Source organism: Lates calcarifer, linkage group LG4, assembly GCF_001640805.2.
Source record: "Lates calcarifer isolate ASB-BC8 linkage group LG4, TLL_Latcal_v3, whole genome shotgun sequence".
In the NCBI taxonomy this organism is placed as follows: Eukaryota; Metazoa; Chordata; class Actinopteri; family Centropomidae; genus Lates; species Lates calcarifer.
Window position 1 is genome coordinate 14,002,437 of NC_066836.1, and position 22,123 is coordinate 14,024,559.

General features: G+C 42.1%; 2 protein-coding genes across 3 annotated transcripts; both read left to right on the plus strand.

Moving 5' to 3' along the window:
* Positions 1 to 3,851: 3,851 nt before the first annotated feature.
* On the plus strand, positions 3,852 to 9,800 carry LOC127142369 (E3 ubiquitin-protein ligase RNF186-like). The gene has a single exon (XM_051070050.1). It carries the CDS (start codon positions 3,879 to 3,881, stop codon positions 4,539 to 4,541), a length of 663 nt encoding a protein of 220 aa, XP_050926007.1. The 5' UTR covers positions 3,852 to 3,878; the 3' UTR covers positions 4,542 to 9,800.
* Positions 9,801 to 9,900: 100 nt separating this feature from the next.
* acsl3b (acyl-CoA synthetase long chain family member 3b) lies at positions 9,901 to 21,435 on the plus strand. Of its 2 annotated transcripts, none has more exons than XM_018676764.2 (15): positions 9,901 to 10,126; positions 13,034 to 13,479; positions 14,164 to 14,341; positions 14,447 to 14,556; positions 14,754 to 14,892; positions 15,423 to 15,573; positions 15,763 to 15,886; positions 16,172 to 16,243; positions 16,417 to 16,556; positions 16,933 to 17,105; positions 17,231 to 17,305; positions 17,392 to 17,583; positions 17,681 to 17,795; positions 18,009 to 18,166; positions 18,364 to 21,435. In XM_018676764.2, exons 2-15 carry the CDS (start codon positions 13,129 to 13,131, stop codon positions 18,519 to 18,521), a joined length of 2,136 nt encoding a protein of 711 aa, XP_018532280.1. In that variant the 5' UTR covers positions 9,901 to 10,126; positions 13,034 to 13,128; the 3' UTR covers positions 18,522 to 21,435. The 2 variants fall into 2 exon arrangements, with proteins under 2 accessions (XP_018532280.1, XP_018532281.1); XM_018676765.2 differs by having other exon boundaries at positions 15,426 to 15,573.
* Positions 21,436 to 22,123: the final 688 nt, after the last annotated feature.

The window sequence follows — 22,123 nt, forward strand, 5'->3', positions numbered from 1 at the left end:
TGTCAATACTTGCTGCATTATTTTCTAAATATATCAACCACCAAGAAAACGACCTCATGTAAATGCATGAACGAAAGCTTCTATGCGAAAATATGAATAAGCAAAGCCAGCTGCTTTTGTTGTGGTGCTACTGGTGTGACCGATTTTTGTTTGCTAAAAAGAGAAGAAACTGATGAAGCACAGAAGATGCAAAATGATAATTCTTTATCATTGTTTTACAGCAATAGTCCCAACTTTATAGTACTACAGTATCTGTCAGCATGTGGCCCAGTATATATGTATTCGCTCTATAAGACTGGAGAAGTGAAGCAGTGGACACAGAACATGTGGAAACATTATATGTCCATAAAAGACTGAATGGGGGAGTTGGCGGGGGTTTATCATACTAAAGTTTGACTATCATGAAAAGGATATTGGATCTACCATGTCAAATCAATTAGAAAGGTAAGCTGAGTCAGAAATGTGCTGTGGTGGTGGTGGACAAAATGCATCAAAAATAAAGAACAAAATGGCCCACCAGAAAAAAAAAAGAGTGCATTGCATTTACCAGGCATACGCACAGAGTAAGCCAGGGGGGGTTTTGAGGCTATATTTCTGAAACCGTACACATAAAGAAAACACAATAATTTTCTCTGCCTCCACTAAAGATAAAGTTAGTCTAATAACCTAATAAACCCATAGGCAATTTTGATCTTGGCTGTGGCCCTATAGCGATAAGATCCTATACTGCATCAGACTGAGGCTTATTTAGACTACTGGAAAAATCTCCATTCTCTCCACAGCGACTTACAATACTGCCCAGTATTCGCGACAACACAAGATAGACATGTATAGAAGTAATCAAATCATCACAGTGATTATCTGACCTTAAGCTATAGAGAGTAAACTGCTATACTAACAAGCTTCAACTCAAGTTAAAATAGTCAGTTATGCATTTTCTTATACTATAAACCAGATACTGTAACTGTTGCATAAAAAAGAGCTCCAGCTTATTGTGACAAGCAGAATGATAGAATGCCTAAATTGATAATCCTAATTTGCATTATTCATTAGTTTTATATGGTGGTTTTATCATGATAAAATAACAGTCGGCTGTAAAACAGTATGCACTTAACCTTTATTGGTCTTCAGAGAATTGTGCCACTGCTGTGAGGGAATTTCAAATAATGTGCCATAACGTTGGTTTCTATACAGCAGTCATCCCTCAGAGGACTAGTCATAGTCAAGGCTTTAATTGACACAGCGTGGTTACAGGCAGCTCTTTCTTTGCATTATTGTAAACACAAATTTGGAAATGATGAATTATGCTATTTCTTTGCCAGACAGTTTCTAAATAAAGCTGAGGCCAATGTGTGGCCTTCGCTGAAATAATGCCGTCTGTGTGAATGCTGTAAAGACTGTGCATTTTCTAAAGGAAAAAAAAAAAGCAAACACACAATGTTTTATGTTACCACTGGATAGAGGTTATGATTGACAAGGAAGACTCAAGTGTGGTTGTAATGCCCTTCAAAATAAATGTAATTTATTTGTCTTTGTAATATATTGCTAGTTTTGTTTGATGCTTTGTCTTTATTAACCTGCAGCGGCTCAGTGATGACAATTCAAAAGAGTTTTGCATCACAAAGACTATAGAGCGGACATTGTTTGAAATAGGAGAAACAGATTAGAGGAATGGCCGAGTTGACATTTAGATAGGCATCTGAGAAAGACTGTATCTTCAGAATAAGGAAATCCACTCTGTGATTAGTAGCCTTGGGATGTTACTGTTACAAGCTGCCTCTAAAAGATGCAGTGTTTTTCTGATGTGTTTGATCTTATCAAATACATGTGACCCACAACATTTCAGTGGGGAACTCAAACTGATGCTGTTATCATAACAAAGACCCATAAGGTGAATCCAGGTGAGGAAGAGAAAAGGAAAAGAGAAGCAAGGCATTTGTTAACCATACAGCCTCAGGGTATGCAGGGCTACCTTAAGAGTTCAGTAAATGAGGACTAAAAACAGTGAGCTAATAATTTATGGTTCCATGATAAACTTGCAGTGGAATGGCAGTGCAATATATTATAAACAACACTAATGCTTTGTAATTAGTAACTTTGCAACTCTGATAGGTGGTGTGGAAATGTCTGCAGCGATCTGCAAAAAATAACTATGAATCATGCTAAATGTTTTTGTTTCAATATCACAAAATATGTATAACACAAGCCAGCCCTTTGCTGAACAGTTGTCAAGAATTACATATTTTGTTTTAGTTAGAAAATATGTCATACTGTAAAACATAGCATTGAAGAGATAATGAAAGAGATAGCGAAAACATAATAAAACAGGTATAACTTTAAAGATTAAACTGTTTTTGCAGCATTAAATATCTATCACATAAACATTTCTGGAATTTAGCAGATCATTTACTTGATCATATATTTCCCATCCTGTGGCATTCTGGATTGATTACATTTAATTATTTGTGAATTGTTTTACTATTTTACAAACCATTATTTTCTGACTATGTGCTCTCTCTGTGAGTGACTGTTAATTCCCAGCATGCTCTATCTGCAGACCTATTCCAACAAATAGTTTCAAAATCATCTTTAATGTGATTACTCTGTTTTCATTAATAATTGTAACTCATTACAGTTTCCACACTGCTGTAAAGTAATTAATTGCATATAATTGCATGTAACTGTAATCCAGTTACACACAAGATGCTATTATCCAGCTCTACATACTATCAATGTGCAAACATGCATGCATACATTTGGCCACAAGAGGGCACTTGTCAGCTCAATGTATGGGGACACGTGTTTTCGGATTCTATGAAGACTTAAATGGTGAAGTTCTTTACAGACAGTGAGGACTTATATGAAAAGAAGTGAACTATTACAGCATTTCATCATCAGATTAGGCTGTATGACACACTCGTGTACTATAGCAGGGTTTTAAGCCTCAGCTGTCAGTCAAAAGCAGAGGATGTCTGACTGGTGAGAGATGTCTCACTACAAAACCACTATTTGAATTCTGCTATAACAAGAATAAATTGCAGTACACGTTTTAATGCCCCCAAACGTATCCCCGTGTTTTATTTATGGTATGGATGCTGCACATGTTATCAAAACTTTGTGTGCAGGGACAAACACAAAGCTTATGTAGCTGCCTGAAAGATTCTTAGTATTTCTTAATAAGTCTCCCTAAAAGCAAATATAGCAGGGCCCAAACTAATGTATGCGGAAGGTTAGACCTCATGACACCTCCGTGAAAAATGAAAGACCATTTGCAAACGCCTGTCCTGCAGGAAAGTGGCAGCAGGTAAAACACAGGCACTGATATCCACGGGGGTTTATGTTACAGCACACCGGCGCTGTCCACTGCCCGTAGTGCTGAAATGCTGGGGGAAAAAAACATGGTGCTCCGTGGCGTCGCTGCGGGCGCTAAATTCTAATTATACGGTTAAATAGGCCCATTACATCCACCTCGTACACATGACCCACACTTGTGACAAATCCACCAGGTGACAGACACCAAATTGGGAAAATCAATTTGAACAAGTGTATCGAGTGGATTTTTTGCGGTAAACGAGGGTTTTAGTTCTGGTAATATGATCGCGACGAAGTCTCAGTCTGCCGCCCCCCACCAGCCCGTTCACGGGTTGCGCCCCAGGCTGGTTACACAACAAGTGTGTGATCGCACAACCGGATGGAAACGGGACAGCTACCGGGACTCGGCTACCCGGACCGACTCATACCGGGAAATGCAGAGGGAGATTTTTCTCGCTTTAAAACGTTTTATTGTCACCCGAAAATACTCCTCATGCTGTGTCATGTCATTGATGCAAATGGGCACTACGGTAAAATAAAGGTGTTTTTGTAGAGTCAGACGGAACATGGCGGAGGCGGTCAACACAGGAGGCGACTGTGGCTCGGCTCCGCCTGACGTGACCGACTCGTTTCCCAGCGAGGAATACGAGTGCAAAATATGCTACAACTACTTCGACTTGGAGCGTCACACTCCCAAACTGCTGGCCTGTTCCCACACCTTCTGCCAGGAGTGCCTCGATGCTCTGCACTGCCGCGACGATCGAAGATGGAGAATCGTTTGCCCCGTGTGTCGCCACCGAACTCCGGTTCTGGAATACCGAATTCACAACCTCCCCGACAACACCGCGCTGACCGAGGCGCTCCCGCTCGAAAAGCACGAGCGTGTGAACTCAGCAGACGCAGACGACCGCGCGGGTCCATCAACCGCGTCTTTAGCAACCTCCCAAGAGAGCGAGGACAGCTGTCAGACTTGCAAACAGGTCGCGTTTACGACGGCCTGCGTGTGCGCCATCTTCTCTTTCCTGTCCATGGTGGTGTTGTTATTTCTGGGCCTGATCTTTGTACATAACTTCAACAACACCACGTCGCCAGTCGGCCCCGTCTGTTTGTTTGCAGCCAGCGTCCTCGCCCTGCTCTCGCTCATTCTCACTTGGTTGATGTGCATGTTGAAGTACCGACCTGAAACCGGAGCAGACAACTTCAGTTCCCTCAATTCTCATATAACGTGATGCAGGGTTAGGATACATGAACTTTGTCAGTAGTCTATAATAGAAGGGAAGTCAGTTTACTTATTTCAGACAGTCAGCGCAGACACCCTATAACATCACAATGACCTTTATGTGACAATAGAGCATCTGTAGTTTTTGCTTTAGACTGGGCTCCAGTATGTGACCATCCACTTTGTGCAATTTCTGAGAGCCTGTCACACAAAACTCCAGTCTTGAGGTCAGCCTTCCCAGTTTAGAGGGTTTTTCTCCCTTTCAGACAAATATGGAACTCTATATAGAGCTTTCTCGCAGAATTAGTTTTTGACATCTCACAGTATGAAAAGCAGGGCTGTAAATGATTCAGTTAAACATGGCTGTGTTGTGTTTAGCTGATTCAGTTTTAGGGTCCTGTTATTGTGCATGCTGACTCACTGTCACACTGCCAATGCCTTACTGGAACTCTAAACAGAACATTGTTAATGTTACTAGTTACACCTTTGTTTTTCCTACTATCACAAGCCAAAATGCCTGCTGTGAAAAAAAAAGGCTTACACTGACCTAAACTGATGAATGTTATGTCATGGCACAAACAAAACATGTATACTATCTAGCTACTTTCACGGACTACTAAATGCAGTCCCTAAAACATTACAACTACATCTACGGCATATACGATAAAAGTAAAGTACTACAAATTAAGTTTGGTTACAGTATATGTGAAGAATACAGAATACACCTTTTTTATTACTCTTTATTTAAAAACTGTTTGAAGGGAATGCACTTTGGCCTCAAGTTCTTGTTTGAGTAAAGTACAGTGATGTGTCATGCTATGACAAATGCTTACACAGGAGGCCTAAAATCACAAGAAGAGCACTTTAACTTGGCCTGCTAATGGAGACATTAGCAGCCACAGGCTGGAATAATAGGTAAAACAATTTGTTACAGCAGTATCCTCCCATACTCTCCTCCCACAGTTCTCTGCTACACTGATATTATCTATATGACAAATTTCATAAGGTGCTCAGAGGCTGCTGTGCAAGCAGGTGTGCACATATGCATACGTGTCAAGCTGTTGGTATGTAACTGATTTGTTCTAATCTTATTGTGCCACTACCATCTCTAACAACATGGCCTATTGTGCCACTGACAGGACCTGTTTACCCCATAACCACCTCTGTGTTATTACACTGACTCCCTGCGGTGGACCAAGTCATCCCAGGCCAGTGACCCTGAGGGGACATGAGCCTTCACAAGATGAGAGAAATAACTTTGGGGTAGGGGGCCCAAAATAAGTGGTGTTGTAAAGTAGTGAGACAATGGAAGTGCAGATGACCTCCAAGGGGTCTTAAATCATCTGATGGGCTTAAGTTTGCTTTCCTGAGTCATATAAACTGCAGGAACATATTAACACCACAAATAATTTGGTTCATGCCCAGACCACTCTCAAATGTGTTAGGTTACAGGGAAGCATGCAAATAGAATAATGTTTAATTGAGGGTTTTTTTTGTTTTGTTTTGTGGAATTGTTTAATAAATCCCCTCTCACTCATCATTTCATATGTTTGAGAAACATACACTTGACAATTTATTAGATGTCTCCATTTGGTTGAGGTTTCTGCTACCTCCTAATAACACAGCAGGCATTTATCTCTGCTTAGTGTTGTTTTAAGAGGCGACACTGGTCTCAGGAGTTAAACTCCATCTCTTTCAGGCCCCTCAAAGGGACTCCTTCATTTGGTCATCCAGTCGGTGAGTAATGCCACTTAAATGCCACTGTGACAAAAGCCTGGGAAGAAAAAAAAAAAGGAGGGGTGGCAGGCTTCCACTGGGAGCCATAGGCAACACTGTGTGTCTAGGGCAGAGAGCTTCATTTCACAGGGACTGCAGGGCTTAAAGTTAAAGATTACTTTGAAATCTGCATCCCCTGCCATCAAACTCGCCCGCTATATCCCACCCTCCCTCCTCCCTCCAGCCGTCAATCCCGAAAAAATAAAAAGCTGTCGCCACAGAACAGGGGATGAGTTGGGAGCAGATCCTCTTTGATGACAGAGAAGGATCCTTTTGTTCCCTAATCCCCACACAACCCCTTCCCCCCTTCTTCCCTATAAGTCCAACTGGACACCAGGGGGCTTCATAATCAGCCAGGGGCTCAAAAGTTATTAGTTTACCTGTTTTACTCTAAAGCATTTGAATGTAACAGTGACGTCTTACAATAACAGCTTGAAATATGTACTAATTCAGGTCTTGTCATTGTTGTTAGAGCAGCAAAATATCATTAAGTAAACACCCTAATAAGTCACATGACACTGGTCAGTGGTTGTCATAGGTGGATCTCAAGGGAACAGCCATTAGCCATTGTGCACACTGTCAAAAAAAAGGTGAGGAGGTCATCCAGAAACAGACAGTTCCAGGATACATTTCCTCTCCTCCTGCATCTTGCCTTTAAGTGTGTGCAAAGTGTGTCTCTGTGTCATTATCAGATTGGACACACGTATTTCACAGAGGAGATGAAAGTGTTCCTTTTGCTCTCAACATCTGCCCTCTGATAGTTTGAGTCCTATCAAGATGACCTCAAAGACATAGCCTGAGGAGAGCGATTATCACCACTCCATACGCACTCTGGATCGTCATGTGATAACATGCTTGCGTGTGTGTGTGTTTGCGTGTGCGCTAGCATGGAGGAAAAAGCATGGATTTGTGTATGTGTGCATGTATTTGTCAGAATATGTCTGTATGGACATATGGCCTAACAAGCATGCAAACACTCCAAACAGGCAGCAAGAAGGGATCAATGTCTAGGGTCAAAGTATCAATCGAGGCTTACCTAACTACTTCACTTTCATTGTGGAGCTCAAAGACGACTTTTCCTCTGTCCAGAACTCACACACAAACACTGTTGATTTTTCTCTGTGCTTAATGAAAAGGGTGAGAAATGCACACTAACTCCCTCTGGTGTACAAAAGTGATAATGCAGCAAAGGAAAAGAATGACAACACAAAATGTGTGTGGTTTAAATCATGATAAAATTATGACAAATTATTCATTTTATATAAAAATCAACTCATATTTTTTTATACAGTGTTTGTTGCTGTTTTTAAAATATAGTTACCAGTTGTCACCCTTTTCATTAAAATGAACAGGTTCAGTTGTAAAGCAGCAGTCAATGATGGATGAGTAATGATGGATAAGGTAGTTTTAACACCAACTACCATCCTCAGTCATCACCCATTTTTGGTAGCTGCTTTTTTTGTGTTAATAAGTGCATCGACAATGCAGTCATTGGTGCATTCTGCCTAATGAGATCTTATTTCAAATGCCCGCCAGTTACTGTCATGGGACCAGGCTATATTGATTTTCAACACTAGCACTGTGACTAATCGACAGATTGTTGCAAGTGGCTCTATCAGAGATGACGCCTGTCAGATGACTGTAGTGTAAGGATCTGTTTTCTGTCAATGTATGTGTTTGATTTTTTTCTGCTTTGAGGGGACTAAATGGAGTCATCGTCCTCTGCTGACACATACAAATGAGAGGGACCAACTACAGAAACAAAGAAAGAAACAAGGCCAGAAGGGACAAGCTGAGGGAGAAGTACAAAGAGCTACAGGCCAAGGCCAAAAATAGCGGTGAGACAGACAGCTGGGAAGAAGGCACTTTTCACCGTAGTCTAACTCCAGACATCGCCAGAAAATTCACCCCCTGAATGCTTTATCATCGTTAAAGATGGGTTTGCCACAACTATTTTAATGATACTGAAATGTATGAAAGCATGACAAAGCATCTTTACTCCCATCATCATTAATCACTATAATATTCAGTACAATTTTTACTTGTGTATGTAAGTTACTGCATACATGGGGGGGTGGGGGTGAGAAAATATCATCATGTCAGGTATCCCAATAAGCCAGGACAGTGTGACAGTGAGTCAGCACGCACAATACCAGGACCTTAAAACTGAAAACAACCTTTCAGTTCATTTTTATCATTCACATCTGTGCTTTTCCTACTGCGACATGTCAAAACAACTTCTGCAATGAAAGCCTATGGAAACTTCCAAATGTGCAAAATGTGGCGAAAAGGTTTAATCAGGGAGATTAAATTACCTAAAGACTGATTTCTGTAGTCTGTTGTTCTGGGATTTTAAGTACAATAAACTTTCATTTAACATATGTACAGAAATGAGTTGTGTTTTTTGGGCACTCCTGGGTAAATGACATATTTTTGAAGTGATTAGAAATGAATATAACCCCTGCAGCAAACATATGTTAAAAAAAGAAGCCTTTCTTTAAATGCTAATACAATGGTACTTTTTGTTTCATTAAAAACTTACTTTAAAAAAAACAGAAAAAAATCCTAAGTAACTGTGGTATGTGCAAAAGTTTGGGCATGGGCACCCTGCTAAATCAGTAATCCTTCCCCCTTTGGCAGATATCACAGCTTGCAAATGCTTTTTGTAGCCAGCTAAGAGTCTGTCTGTTCTTGATTTAGGAATTTTAACCCACTCTCCTCTGCAGATCACTTCATGTTCTAGGTTATTTTTTGGCCGTCTTGTACGCACAACATGTTTACGGTCTACCCAGAGATTTCTCTTGATGTTCCAGTCTGTGAAGACCATTCCAAAACCTTCAGCTTGTGTTTCTTGAAATAGTTCATGGTGGATTTTGAGGAATGATGGATCATTGTCCTGTTGTAGACCCTATTCTTCCCTCTGTCTGTGCACTTCTGTGCCACTGGCTGCCACACAACCCCAAAGCAGAATATTTCTGGGTTGAGTGTTTCAACCCACATGCTTCAGTTGGCAAATACAGTGCACCAACATTTGAGGAAAGGCTTATTTTTATGTCTGGTTGCTGCAGGACTAGGCTAGGTTTGTTTTGGTGATTAATTTCTCAAATAACACTTCCATACCATATTTCATACATTAGACGTGCATAGGAGGAGAATCCATTGGTGACAGCACACAGAGTCTGCCCTACACATACAGAAGAATTACACATTATGTTACATACATTACGCGGGTAGCTACATACTGTGTGGTTTCCGTTTTCGTTCCCCCCTCACATTAGCTGTCTTTCTGTTTGTCTAGTTTACTCACTTGTACGCTGTCTCGCTTTCCCTCGGTAAAAAAAGTAGTTAATTCTCAATAACATGGATTTTTAAACGGACACGTGTTCTTCAAACCTGGTAGTGTTGGTCGAGTACTGGTTGACCCATTTAAATGAACCGGCGGCGCGGGTTCACCCCGCCTTATTGTGTCGGAGACTGCTGGCCAACTGACAATCCCGGCATTTCTGACCGATAGTAACCCCCACTGACGTCCCCGCTGCCCCAAGCACGCGCCACCTCCAGCGCTCCAATCGCTGACAGAGTAATGCCGTGACGTCACTCGGTAGCTTCCGGGCTGGCAGTACTGGTCCCGGTGATGCTATGATTTACAGTTTTACTCAATTTTAGATTCGTTTTTTATGACAGACTCACGGGTGTGATTTATAATCATATACGCTGCGTTGAAAGATTATATCAATATCATGTCAGAGCTCGGGTTACAAGGATAAATACACTTGTTCCAGTCCCGCAGCGGTTCAGGCGTAGCGGTTGAGAAAAGAGGTGAGAGAATGTGTTGCTGTGTGAACGCTTTGCAGATGTTGATGAGAGAGACTGATTGTTAAGCGACCGGCTAGCTCAGCAGGACGCCACGTCGCCTTTAATGTGTCACACATTTGTCTTCAGTATGATGCATGTGCCGCATTTGAATTCTTAAGTGAGTGTTGACCACGGAACTGATTTTACTACACCAGTAGTAAAGTAGTAGTAATAACAGCTTCAGTGGTTAGCTGAAGCTAAATGTTAGCCTCGTCGCTTTGCTAGCTGCTAGCGTTGTCAGCTAGCTGCTAATCTTGATGCTTCTTCCCTGGCCTCTGCATAGTCTCAGACACCGTGGAGTGAAAATGGTCCTGTTATTGGCCGGTTGGGATGAAAACTATCCGCTTACCTAGCTAGGCATCATATCTAAAAAAAAATCAGAACAATGTGTTGTGATCTTATCTGACGCTGATAGCCATTATCTAAGATGAGGACACAGAAATAACATTATTGATATGACACCGTAGCTAGCGCATCACACAAGCAGAACACAGAGAAGATGAATAACGTTAACATCAGCCCAGTTAAAAGGTGAATGCAGGTTAAATAGCCTGCGGTAAATTAAAATGTAATGCACGAGCTGATGTAAGAAAATGCCTGAAATGGTAACCAGATTCAAATCATGGAGGGAAAGATTGTACTTGAGCGTCATCCTGGTGTCCTGATGTTCTCCCAGGTACCGGCACTGTGGATACATTATGTTCATTATTAATGTATAGCTGGATAAAAACCATTATGCATTGTTAAGCTGGAAGTTGTACTGCAAGTTGTACTTGAAATATTATCTTTGTCTGTGTTGTTTATCTCATGTGCCAAGTATGTTTGCTCAAATTGAGTTATCCCAATAACTCCGTAAACTTGCTCATTGTAACACGTTGTAAGTATGGTTATACTGGCTGCTGAGAGCACGGGTTTCCTCTGGAATTGAGCAGTGTTTGTTTAATACTGCTGTTGTTACAATAAGCATGTGGGCTTACAGTCAGCTTTGCAGCATGACGAATGTACAAGGGGCTGAAGTTACAGTTATAATTACATTTTCAGTGTTGACTGTAATGCCAAATTTCTGATTTCTTTCAGATTCGTTTTTTGTAGTTTTGATCCCGGGTCACATTGTTGATTAAATTGTAACTAAGAGTAGGGTGTGTCAGCTTTATTCATAGAAAAGTAAATAATGACTGAACCTGTATTACAAGTGTTAAACTAAGACGGAGCCCTCCTGGCTGTGTCTGCGTGACTTCTTTGTGCGATTGCTCTGCTCTAATACAGTTCAATTATGTCTGTTGGTTGTGGTGAGTTTCTGCAAAACAGGTTCATCCTTTGCTCAAAAGATTGAATTGCTTTATGCAACATGCCTTAAGTTTAACTCTTGATAGCAAATGGCAGCTGCTGCTTGGGTCGGAGCTAAGTGAGCTGACAGCGTGCGTTCCCATGAAAACCATCACTAGATTTACACACAGAAGTAGTCATTGTGAAGTGATTGCTTTTTAGTTTTGAGGTTAGAAGTCATGTGGTGTTCAAGTATCCAGATGAGGAAGTTTGGAGCACTTGCATAAGCATCCATGTGCGCACACAAATGCATACACATGCCACTTTGAATTTCTAATGAACTCTGTTCAGGAAGAGGTAGTTGTCTATTGTTGTCTAGAAATAAATAGGCCCCTGGAGTGTAAAATTGCACTAGTCATAGTGTCACAGTCCTTACTGAAGCACAGGAGTCTGGTGCAGTGCAGGTGACCAGTACTGCAAAGCACAGTTGGCCCTCACACTCACTGAGGACTCACACTCTGACTGAAGTTGAACGTCTGTGCATACATGCCTCTGTTTACTATAACATATCATGTGATATCTGAATAAGAGCTTCCTTAAATGTACTTGAATGTGCTGCTAAATATGTAGAATTGCTGAGTAATATTTAGGTTGTGTCTTGTAGCTTGTGTTTGCATATGGCTCAGGATCTGCCCACCTCATCAGTCAGTGTCACATTCTTTTCACTACCGATATTTAGCTGGCCGGGTTAAGCTAACCTCCCATGTGACCTCGGGCCCTCTCCTTCTAAGCTGCAGAATGAGTCACTGCTGCTACTTCTAGCATATTCGGGTTCAGTAACTGCAGGGCTACACTGCAACTTACCCTGGTCCTAAGGATACACTGGAAATACCCAAGCTCTCCAGGAGACAGTCGTAGTTGATCCAAAGGTTTTTGTAGTATAGCCAAAATAACTCAGAGCAGTAATGAGGAGAGCACATGGCATAATCCTGCAAATATTATGATACTGCATGGCACTGCTGTAAACTTGTGGTGAGGCACAGAGAAGGTGTTGTGATTTAAGAAAATTAAAGAGGCTGTGTTTTCTTAGATTAAATAAAACCACTGCCTTATTCAGCTGCACATATTAGGAAGGAACAATAATCTTCCATTTTGTTTTCATATTGTCTAATGCCTGGATCTGGATATAAATATCCCTAAAACACAAAGTATGGCCTCTATATTGCCTATTTAGTCTGACAAACTATAAAAATTTACAATGAAATAAAACACAAAAGCCACAAATCTTCACACATGAGAGGTAATTCATTTAGTATCAACTAACCAGTTAAGTCATCTTTTCAGCATTATTGTCAAATGTTAATGATGAAAAGTGTAGTAGTGTCATGATGAGACTGACCTCCATGCAACAAGGCCAGCAGATCTGGTGAGATAAATAGCGCTGACGGAGAACCAGCCTAAGAATAGGCAGAGATGGTCTTCATGCAAGGATTCATTTACCAGGAGGCAGTCGCTCACATTTGCTGCCACTCGATATTTCCAAATATGCTGAAACATCTTTATTCCAGGCTTTACTTCTAGAATTTCATGTTGTGTCTGTTGCAGGTCTGCACAAAAGAATTCCCTCCTGCAACCTTCTCCCTCAGCAGCAAGTCACAATATTCACAGAGCAGTGACCAGTGCAAACTTCGTCCTTAAAGATGAAGTTGAAGGAGGACATGAACCCCCTGTTGCTCCAGGTCTTCCGTTCTGTGGTCTGGGTCTACTCTGTCATCACCTTCATACCCTGGTACTTCTTCTCGGGAGCAGGCACCAATCTGGATCGTGCTCGTCGGATCAAGGCACGTACGGTTAGCGGACACCCAGCGGGGCCTTACAGGGCCATTAATAGCCAACAGAAGCTGGTAGCATGGCTGCACCCTGGGGTGGACACCCTGGACAAAATGTTTGAACACGCTGCTGGGAGGTTTCCACAGAGAGACTGTCTGGGCACCAGGGAGGTGCTCAGTGAGGAGGATGAGCTCCAGCCTAATGGGAAGGTCTTCAAGAAGGTGAGAGACACTGACCTGTCCCTTGCGCTCTTGCACACCTGTGACAGATTGTTTCATTATTCTTTTAAGTGTTTGGTCTGTTGTCAGGATCCAGAAAGTCAGGGAGTGGTACCGCTTATCACATTTTAGCTTTTTTGTTGTTTTGTTTGTTGTTAAGTTTTGAGGTAAATCTGTGGTATTGCAGGAAGTTTGTTTATGTGTGTGACAGTAATAACACAGTCCTGCAACTGTACACAGTGTGAGGAATGTGGGTGGAAATGGCAGCAGCAGTGTAATTGCTCCTTTGTCTCACACCTGACAGCAACATCATTAACACCTGCAAAGCTGCAAAGCCCTGCAGATGGCGCTAACTGACTGCATATGAATTACGATGATATATGGCTGGTAAAAACACCAGACCTCTTTCAGAATCAACAAATCGACCATTACTGTGATATCTGACACGCCAAATCCATGTTACCTTTTTTATATTATAATGCTAAGCAGTGCATGCATTAAATCCATCTACATCAGGAATCATTCACTCTGTTCATATTTATTTATTTGTCAAAATGCTCTTAATGAGATGCTCTGAAGCTACCTAGGCCTGTGGAATGTATGCACAAGCGGCAGTTTACATGTTGTATGGTGCAGTATGTGGACATATTTCTGATTACTGCACAAACCTTTGCTTGTTGTGTGTAGGTAATTCTGGGGAACTACAACTGGCTGTCGTACGCGGAAGCCTACGAGGCAGCAAAGTGTTTCGGCAGTGGCCTCGCAGCTCTCGGGCAGAGGCCTCAGTGTAACATCGCCATCTTCTGTGAGACCAGAGCAGAATGGATTGTGGCAGCACAAGCCTGCTTCATGTACAATTTCCCACGTGAGTGCCATAAAGAACAACATGTGTATTCAGGCATTCTTGGACCTGTTGTACAGTGAAGCACCTGAGCAGACTGACCAAAATAATTGGATTTTAATTTGACAGTTGTGACCCTGTATGCCACTCTTGGACCCATGGCCATCGCTCACGGCCTGAACGAGACTGAGGTCACACACATCATCACAAGCAAAGACCTGCTTCAGAGCCGACTTAAGGTACCCGCTTTGCTGTCATCATTGGTCTCCTACATGTCAGCTGTGTTAAACAGGGATCTGGATTTTAAATACACTGATTTGTATGCCCCTGATTGACTGGTTATTATGATTGGATAAGAAGATCAGGTCTATTTTCATAATTTTTTTTTTTCTCACTCACCCTCCTCCTCCCTCCAAACTACAACTCCATGTCCCAGGCCATACTTTGTGATGTGCCGAGGCTACGGTATATCATTGTAGTTGACAGTAAGCCCACAAGCTGGCCAGACATCCCCAGAGGCATCATGGTCCTCAACATGGACGCTGTGAAGGAGATGGGATCCAGGCCTGATAATAGTGAGTATTTGTGCATTGTGATTAAAAAGGTTTCTAATTTTGTCTGATAAATGGAAGTATATTAATGGAGGCCTTAATACAAAGCCCCAACACCCTGATGTGTAATTGGAGTGATGTCAGCAAGAGGTCAGATCACCACTTGCCATTGCCATGATGACATTAGTTGACTTTTAGTAAAATGAGGAGAAACCTGAAATGATGTTGTGTGTGCTTGAGTATCACTTGAGCGTGGTTTTTGAGCCACTTTTCCTCTTATTTGGTAAAGAAAACCTCAAACAGAACACACAACTTACACGTTTCTAAAATACTTGTAGCCAAAAATCCTCAACTATCATAAAAAACAGAAGAATTGCATAGAAGGTTGCAATGATTGAAACTGTGTATGCCTTAATATAGATTAATTGATACTGAAAACAGTCAATAGTTGAAGCCCTACACAAAATATTTAAACTCTTTCATAGCATTGTCATTGGCGTGCAATGTAGTTCTTCTCTAATGGTCATCCATCTTCTCGTCTTCTGTCTCTGCAGTAGCAGTTGACCGCAGACAGCCACAGTCCTCGGACATCGCCGTCATCATGTACACCAGCGGCTCCACAGGCATCCCCAAGGGTGTCATGATCTCCCATGGCAACATCATTGCTGGCATCACTGGCATGGCTGAGCGAATCCCTGACCTCAAGTATGCCAATATCAGATTCACAGCTCTGACACTTTTTGTCGTTGTTTGTTCTCTTTCTCCCCTCTGTGCAGCCTCTAAATCACATTCACTGTCTGATCTTTCCTCACACACTCTTTTACCATTTGTCCTGTCTTTGCATCACACCTCACTATGTTTTCATCTAACCCACTCTTATTTCTGTGCCGGCAGTGAGACAGACACCTACATTGGCTACCTGCCGTTGGCCCATGTTCTAGAGCTCAGCGCTGAACTGGTGTGCATCTCTCATGGCTGTCGCATCGGCTACTCCTCCCCTCAGACTCTAGCTGACCAGGTCAGTTTGTAAACACATACCTTATGTCAAGTATGTTTTTGGTGCAGCCAGTGCTATATGTCTCTCCTGATTGCATTACACTCTCATGTATTAGTAAGACGTACCTCACTTGACTCTTATCCTGTAATTTTAAATCAGTTCCCCATTAAATTCATAATCCATCATAGGTACTATTGGATACTTTTAAAGCCTTGCGCGAGCAGGTAGCTACCTACATTGGCCATAACAGCCCTACATCAGCAAGACCTGAACAGTTGTGTTGTTTTTGTTTTTGCATTTTCACAGTCGACCAAAATAAAGAAGGGCAGTAAAGGGGATACCAGTGTGCTGAAACCTACTCTCATGGCTGCCGTACCAGTAAGTCGTCTTATCACTGCACAAACCCAATCTGTCCTATCTAGCTGACATTATTTATCATGCTAAAGTCACACCTTGAAATAAAGTCAACAGAACACAGCCCGGGCAGAGTACAGACTTGAATTGTTGTTGAAGTGTTCACTGGGAGCTTTTCCCGCCTTGTGTTGTTGCAGGAGATCATGGATCGAATCTACAAGAATGTGATGACAAAAGTGGAGGAGATGAGCAAGCTCCAGAAGACGCTCTTTGTGCTGGCTTATAACTACAAGATGGAGCAGATCTCTAAGGGCTACAGTACGCCTCTCTGTGACAGGTAGCGTGAGCTGAAACTTCAGCCAAGCCCATTCACCTGACATTTTACTTCCCCTGTGATACATGAGCAAACATTAACCAACATGGTTAATCATAACCTAGTGCAAATTCTTTATCTATCCCTTGTTAACAATGAGCCTCTACAAAGGTGTGGGGAATTATTCTGTAACATATGTGAATCATTGCAGACTATTGATTCTGATATTGGACAGGGCAAGGCAACATCTGGATGCTATGTAGATTTATTAATAATCTGAATTTCTTTTTCAGTCTTTGTGTTGTTGTTGTTGTTGTTGTTGTTGTTGTTGGAGGAGTCTCCTCTCAGTAATCATCTCCATGCTGTGTATTTTTGTCTTCTTCCCTCCCCACCCACGCAGTCTGGTGTTCAAACGGGTGCGCGCGCTCCTGGGAGGGAACACGCGGGTGCTGCTTTCTGGCGGTGCTCCACTCTCGGCTGCCACACAGCGCTTCATGAACATCTGCCTGTGCTGCCCCGTGGGGCAGGGCTACGGTTTGACGGAGACCTGTGGAGCTGGCACCATCAGTGAGGGTAAGAGCGGAGGAAGGGAGAAAATGTGAAGGAAGGCGCAAATGAAAATATAGAAGAGAATCTGATTTGTTGTAATTATCTGTATTTACCATGCTAATGCAGGAGCCTTTGCTGTTGTTTTTCAGTTTGGGACTACAGCACGGGACGGGTCGGTGCTCCGCTTGTTTGTTCAGAGATCACACTCAAGGACTGGGAGGAGGGTGAGTCAAATCGCAGCAACACAACCCAACCAAAAAACAACAGACACAGTAATATTTTCCCTCTAATCGAGCTTGTGCTCCTCTAGGTGGTTACTACAGCACAGACAAGCCTAACCCACGGGGAGAAATCTTGATCGGGGGGCCCAACGTAACAATGGGTTACTACAAAAACGAAGCCAAGAACCGCGAGGACTTTTATGTGGATGAGAACGGCCAGAGATGGTTCTGCACCGGAGACATTGGAGAGTTCCACCCGGACGGCTGCCTCAAGATCATTGGTAAGAAATCCACTAACTAGTGTAGGTTGTGTGAATGGTACAGATGAAATACAGTACTTGTTAGGGATTGTGACATGTTTTCGGTGTCCTCCTACAGACCGTAAGAAGGACCTGGTGAAATTGCAGGCAGGCGAGTATGTCTCTCTAGGAAAAGTGGAGGCTGTTCTGAAGAACTGCCCTCTCATTGACAACATCTGTGCCTATGCCAACAGGTAAAAATTCTGCACTTAGTCCCCCTTGATCCATTTCTTCCAGACGTCTGACTCCTTTTTGAATGCATCTCACCAGGCATAAAAATTTAAGCTAGTGTCTTCTCCTGGCTCTCCATTTTTCTCTGTCTCATCCTCTTGATCTCTCGCCATAAAATATTTTTTTTCTCCCTAATGGCAGTGGCTGAAAAAACATAATTTGTGCTTGTTTTTCAGTGACCAGTCGTACGTAATCAGCTTTGTGGTGCCAAACCACAAGCAGCTTATGGCACTGGCGGAGCAGATGCAGGTGAGGGGCACATGGGAGGAGATCTGCAACAACTCTCAGATGGAGAAAGAGGTCCTCCGCATCATCACTGAGGCTGCTATCTCAGGTAGGGAGAAAATTACCTTGCTTACATTAAACCTGCTTATGAGCTTCAAGGAAATTGTCTCAACAACTGATGCAACTCTTGTGATGTTTTCAGTTCAGATTTGGTGCGACAGTGCCTCCTGCCTCGTACCAGACTTTGCACTAGTATCACACTGTATCTGTCACTCTGACTTGTGATTTTCCTCTCCCCAACACCAGCAAAACTGGAGCGATTTGAGATCCCCAAGAAGATCCGGCTGAGTTCTGAGCCCTGGACACCAGAGACCGGCTTGGTCACTGATGCATTCAAACTGAAACGCAAGGAGCTCAAAACACACTACCAGGAAGACATTGAGAGGATGTACGGAGGAAAATAACACATAGACACACTCCAAAACAACGCATAAACATATACACATATATACTTGCACGCATTACATAAGGAGCTCAGAAGCCACTACCAGGACAAACTTGGAGAGGAGTTATACTTTAGATACAGGTAACACACACACACACACACATTAATACAGACACATAAAGCGTCTCATACACCTCCTCCTCGGCTTCCCTGCGACCAGCTTCGATCAAAGGAGGGGGGACAGTAACTCTTGAATCCCTCTTAATGCTCTCTGTCAAGAGAGAGTCAGAAAAAAGGCAGAAGGTCCCTCACAGACAACTGAACCAGCCAGACGTGCACGTGTGGTGCGAATGCATCCGCCACACCTCTTTGATGGATTTTTGTAGCCCTTTGAGTTGTCATGACGACCGAGGTGGCACACGAAGTCGGAAACGTCTGCACGACTTGAAGCAAAACAAATGTCAGGCTAGACGAATCTGGATCAATGTCAGCGCGCGCTTCCCACCCCTACCCCCTCTCTATTGCTTCTCTTCCCACCCCCTCCCCTGCTCCCTGGAGCCTTCCACCAGTTGAGCATGGTCGTGGACTTGCAGTGCAGATACCTGGCAGGGAAAATTGGGGTAGCATGAGCCTAATAGAGGGATCCCTCCTGGGCTTTAAGTAACATTCAGGTTGGAATCTATGCAGGGATCTCTATTATCTTTAATTTTCTTTTTTTTAATGTGTCGCTTTGTTTCTTTCATGTTTGGTTTGTCAGCTTTGAAACTCATTTGATGAGGGGTTTTTTGTGTGTATGTGCAAGGACTCTGTGTTGTAAAGCCATGAGAGATTGAGCATTAAGATGTTTTTAAAATACTTTTTCTTACTGTTATTTTATTATTGAGGGTTTGTTTTTCTTTATCCTCTTGTTTTTTTTTTAATTGCCGTTTTGTTTATGCTAATTATACTTTAATGAGCTTTGTTTACAAGCTTTTTTTTTCCCTTTTCTCCCATTGTTTGCCTGTGTCCCAAAGTTTGTACATTTGAGTGTGTATTCACTGACTTGACTAGTAGAAGCGATCCAGTCTTGAGTCCCTTCTGCTCTTGGCCTTTGCAGCATAGTCAGACATCAGTAGTAAAAAGGCATCCATTTTTCTATCCCTGCTCTTTGCCCCAGCGTTCATTTTTGTCCATATCCCAGCAGCCCCCCCTGAATGCCCCCCAACCTGTGTCTTATTGGCTCTTTTGTTGGCATCACTGACATAACAGCAGCCCTGCCGCATCTGCCACGTATTCCTCCAGTCGTGACCAATGCACCGTATGGATGTCTCCAAGGGAACTTAGCCTACTGTAGAAAAATAGTTACACTAGTTAGCCTTTCATTGGTTGCCCCCCATGGTTACTTTTTTGGTGCATCTGTGCATTATGTCCTTTTTGCCATAGGTCTAGTTACTGTTACTTTTATCTTTTTTATTTTTTATTTCTGAATATAAAATACAAAATGAATGTGCAATATTTATACTCAAATTTTAACGTAAAGTATGTAGGAAGGATTTAAAAAAAACACACAGACAGCAGCCCCTCCATAGTGTGTGAATGTTCAGGCCTTTTACTCTCCACTTCAGTGCATAATGGAAGGTCTATAGGAAAAAAGCATAGGAATAGAAAAGAGAATGGTAGACAGACACTGATAGGGAAGTCTAGATGTAGCCCATTTGAACGTACTGTGCTGAAACTATGTAATGTTCTTAAATGAGACTGTAAAGTGAATTTTTTTAATATTTGGCATTGTAGAAATTGCATGATGAAAAGTGTGCAACTGTACCAAAGCACCTGAATATATATTTGAGCGAGAAATGAGTGAATCACACTCAAATCAAACAACTGAAGAAATTCCTTATGAATACACTCCCTATTTAATTGTGAGTATATAGCATACGCTGACTTGACTTCATCAAATAACATTTCTGTATCTCCAAATTGGTTTATGTGTATGATACTGTATGTGTAATGTATATAAAACAGGGTCTACAGTTCTTGGATTCTGTTAACTGCCATTTATTTGAGCTCGTGTATGTTTCCAGATTGGTGGTGATAACTCTGAGTGGCATCAGTATGAGCGACACTCCTGCTTCAGTTTCTTTCTTCTCTTTAGGTTTATGGACAGAAGAATAGACAGTGTTTGGTCAGTGGTACTGTGCGAGGGTGTCGTCTCTCTTGCAGCCACCTTCTCTGAACGCAAACCCTGCTTTGCTTATGCTGAAGACATATAGCATTAATAAAGGTACAGTCAGGTACTTTAACAGCCTCTCTTTATCAGATGTCTACTAGCTTAATACAGAAATTATTTTAGCATGTATAAATTTGACAATACTGTCACGACCTTCCTGTTTTTTTTGTTTGTTTGTTTTGTTTGTTTGTTTTTTCTAATGTTTCTCTCTCCTGACATTTCAGTGAAAAGTCAGTAGATTACTGTGCTGTTTGCTGCTTTTCCTCTGCCTGGCAAGAGGCGGCTTGTTGCCTTCTGACACACATGAGCTGTCTTCAGGGGTCTTAAGAATGTGAAGCACTCCCCGCGTTCTGTTGATAGCACACATGCCGTGTCCTACTAACAACATCCATTTGAACTTAGAGCAAGGCAAAGACAGTGGAGTGGTGCAAAGATGAATTTGGCCACTCACCGCTGTTGTCACTTGCAATGTAAATATGTCGAGAGGGCAGGGGGATCAATGATCAAACTTCATTAAAACTACCAATAATTGTACAGGTGTAAAGGCTCCTGTTAACATATTTAATAATCTTTGTTACTGACCAGTTTTTGAGGGTCTCCTCCTTGTTTTGTGTGGTTAAGTGGCCCAGTGAGCCGGGCTATTGCAAGTGTCTCCTTCCTTATTTATTTGTGATTTGGCCTTGAAAATTATGTAATGAAATTAAAAAAAAAGTTTGTGTTGTAATTACTCTGGGTCTTTGTGAGTGTGTCGAACATCTGAATACAGTCTGTGATGCATAACATGTGACTGGTGCGATCAGCGGCTTGATTAGAATCATCCTGAAACCCAGAGTTTCTATGGCAACGAAGGCCAATGTGTCTGCGTCTGTGTGTGTTTGAGTGAATGTGGTTTGTGAAAGCCTGTGTGGTGGCAAACAGAACATGCAGTTCTGGGAGTCAACCTTCAATCACAGCTAGTAAACAAAGGATTTTTTTTTCCTTTTTGGGCAGTGTCAGAGATTTGCAAGATGTTGAATCACAGACGTGTAAAATCATTTCATTTATTAAAGCTTGTCCTCCTGCTCCTCACATGTTACACCTGTTATCCCACTGCCATATGGATTTTACTAAGCCTGGGTGCAGCAGTTTGGCACGATGCCCAGTAATCAGTTCACTGAGGATATCAAACCTGATCTCAACATCAGTGTTTGGCATTGACAGCGAGGCTGCAATAAATGATTATTTTCATTATCAATTAATGGTTTGGTCTATTAAAGAAAATAGTGTAAAATATTTTAATGTCTTAACAGTCGAAACACAAATATAGTCAATTTACCATCATGGAAGACTGAGAACTCCATGAATAGTCACATCTGAGAAGCAGGAATTGGTCATTTTTTTGGTGTTTTTGCTTTAAAAATATCTAAAAAAAA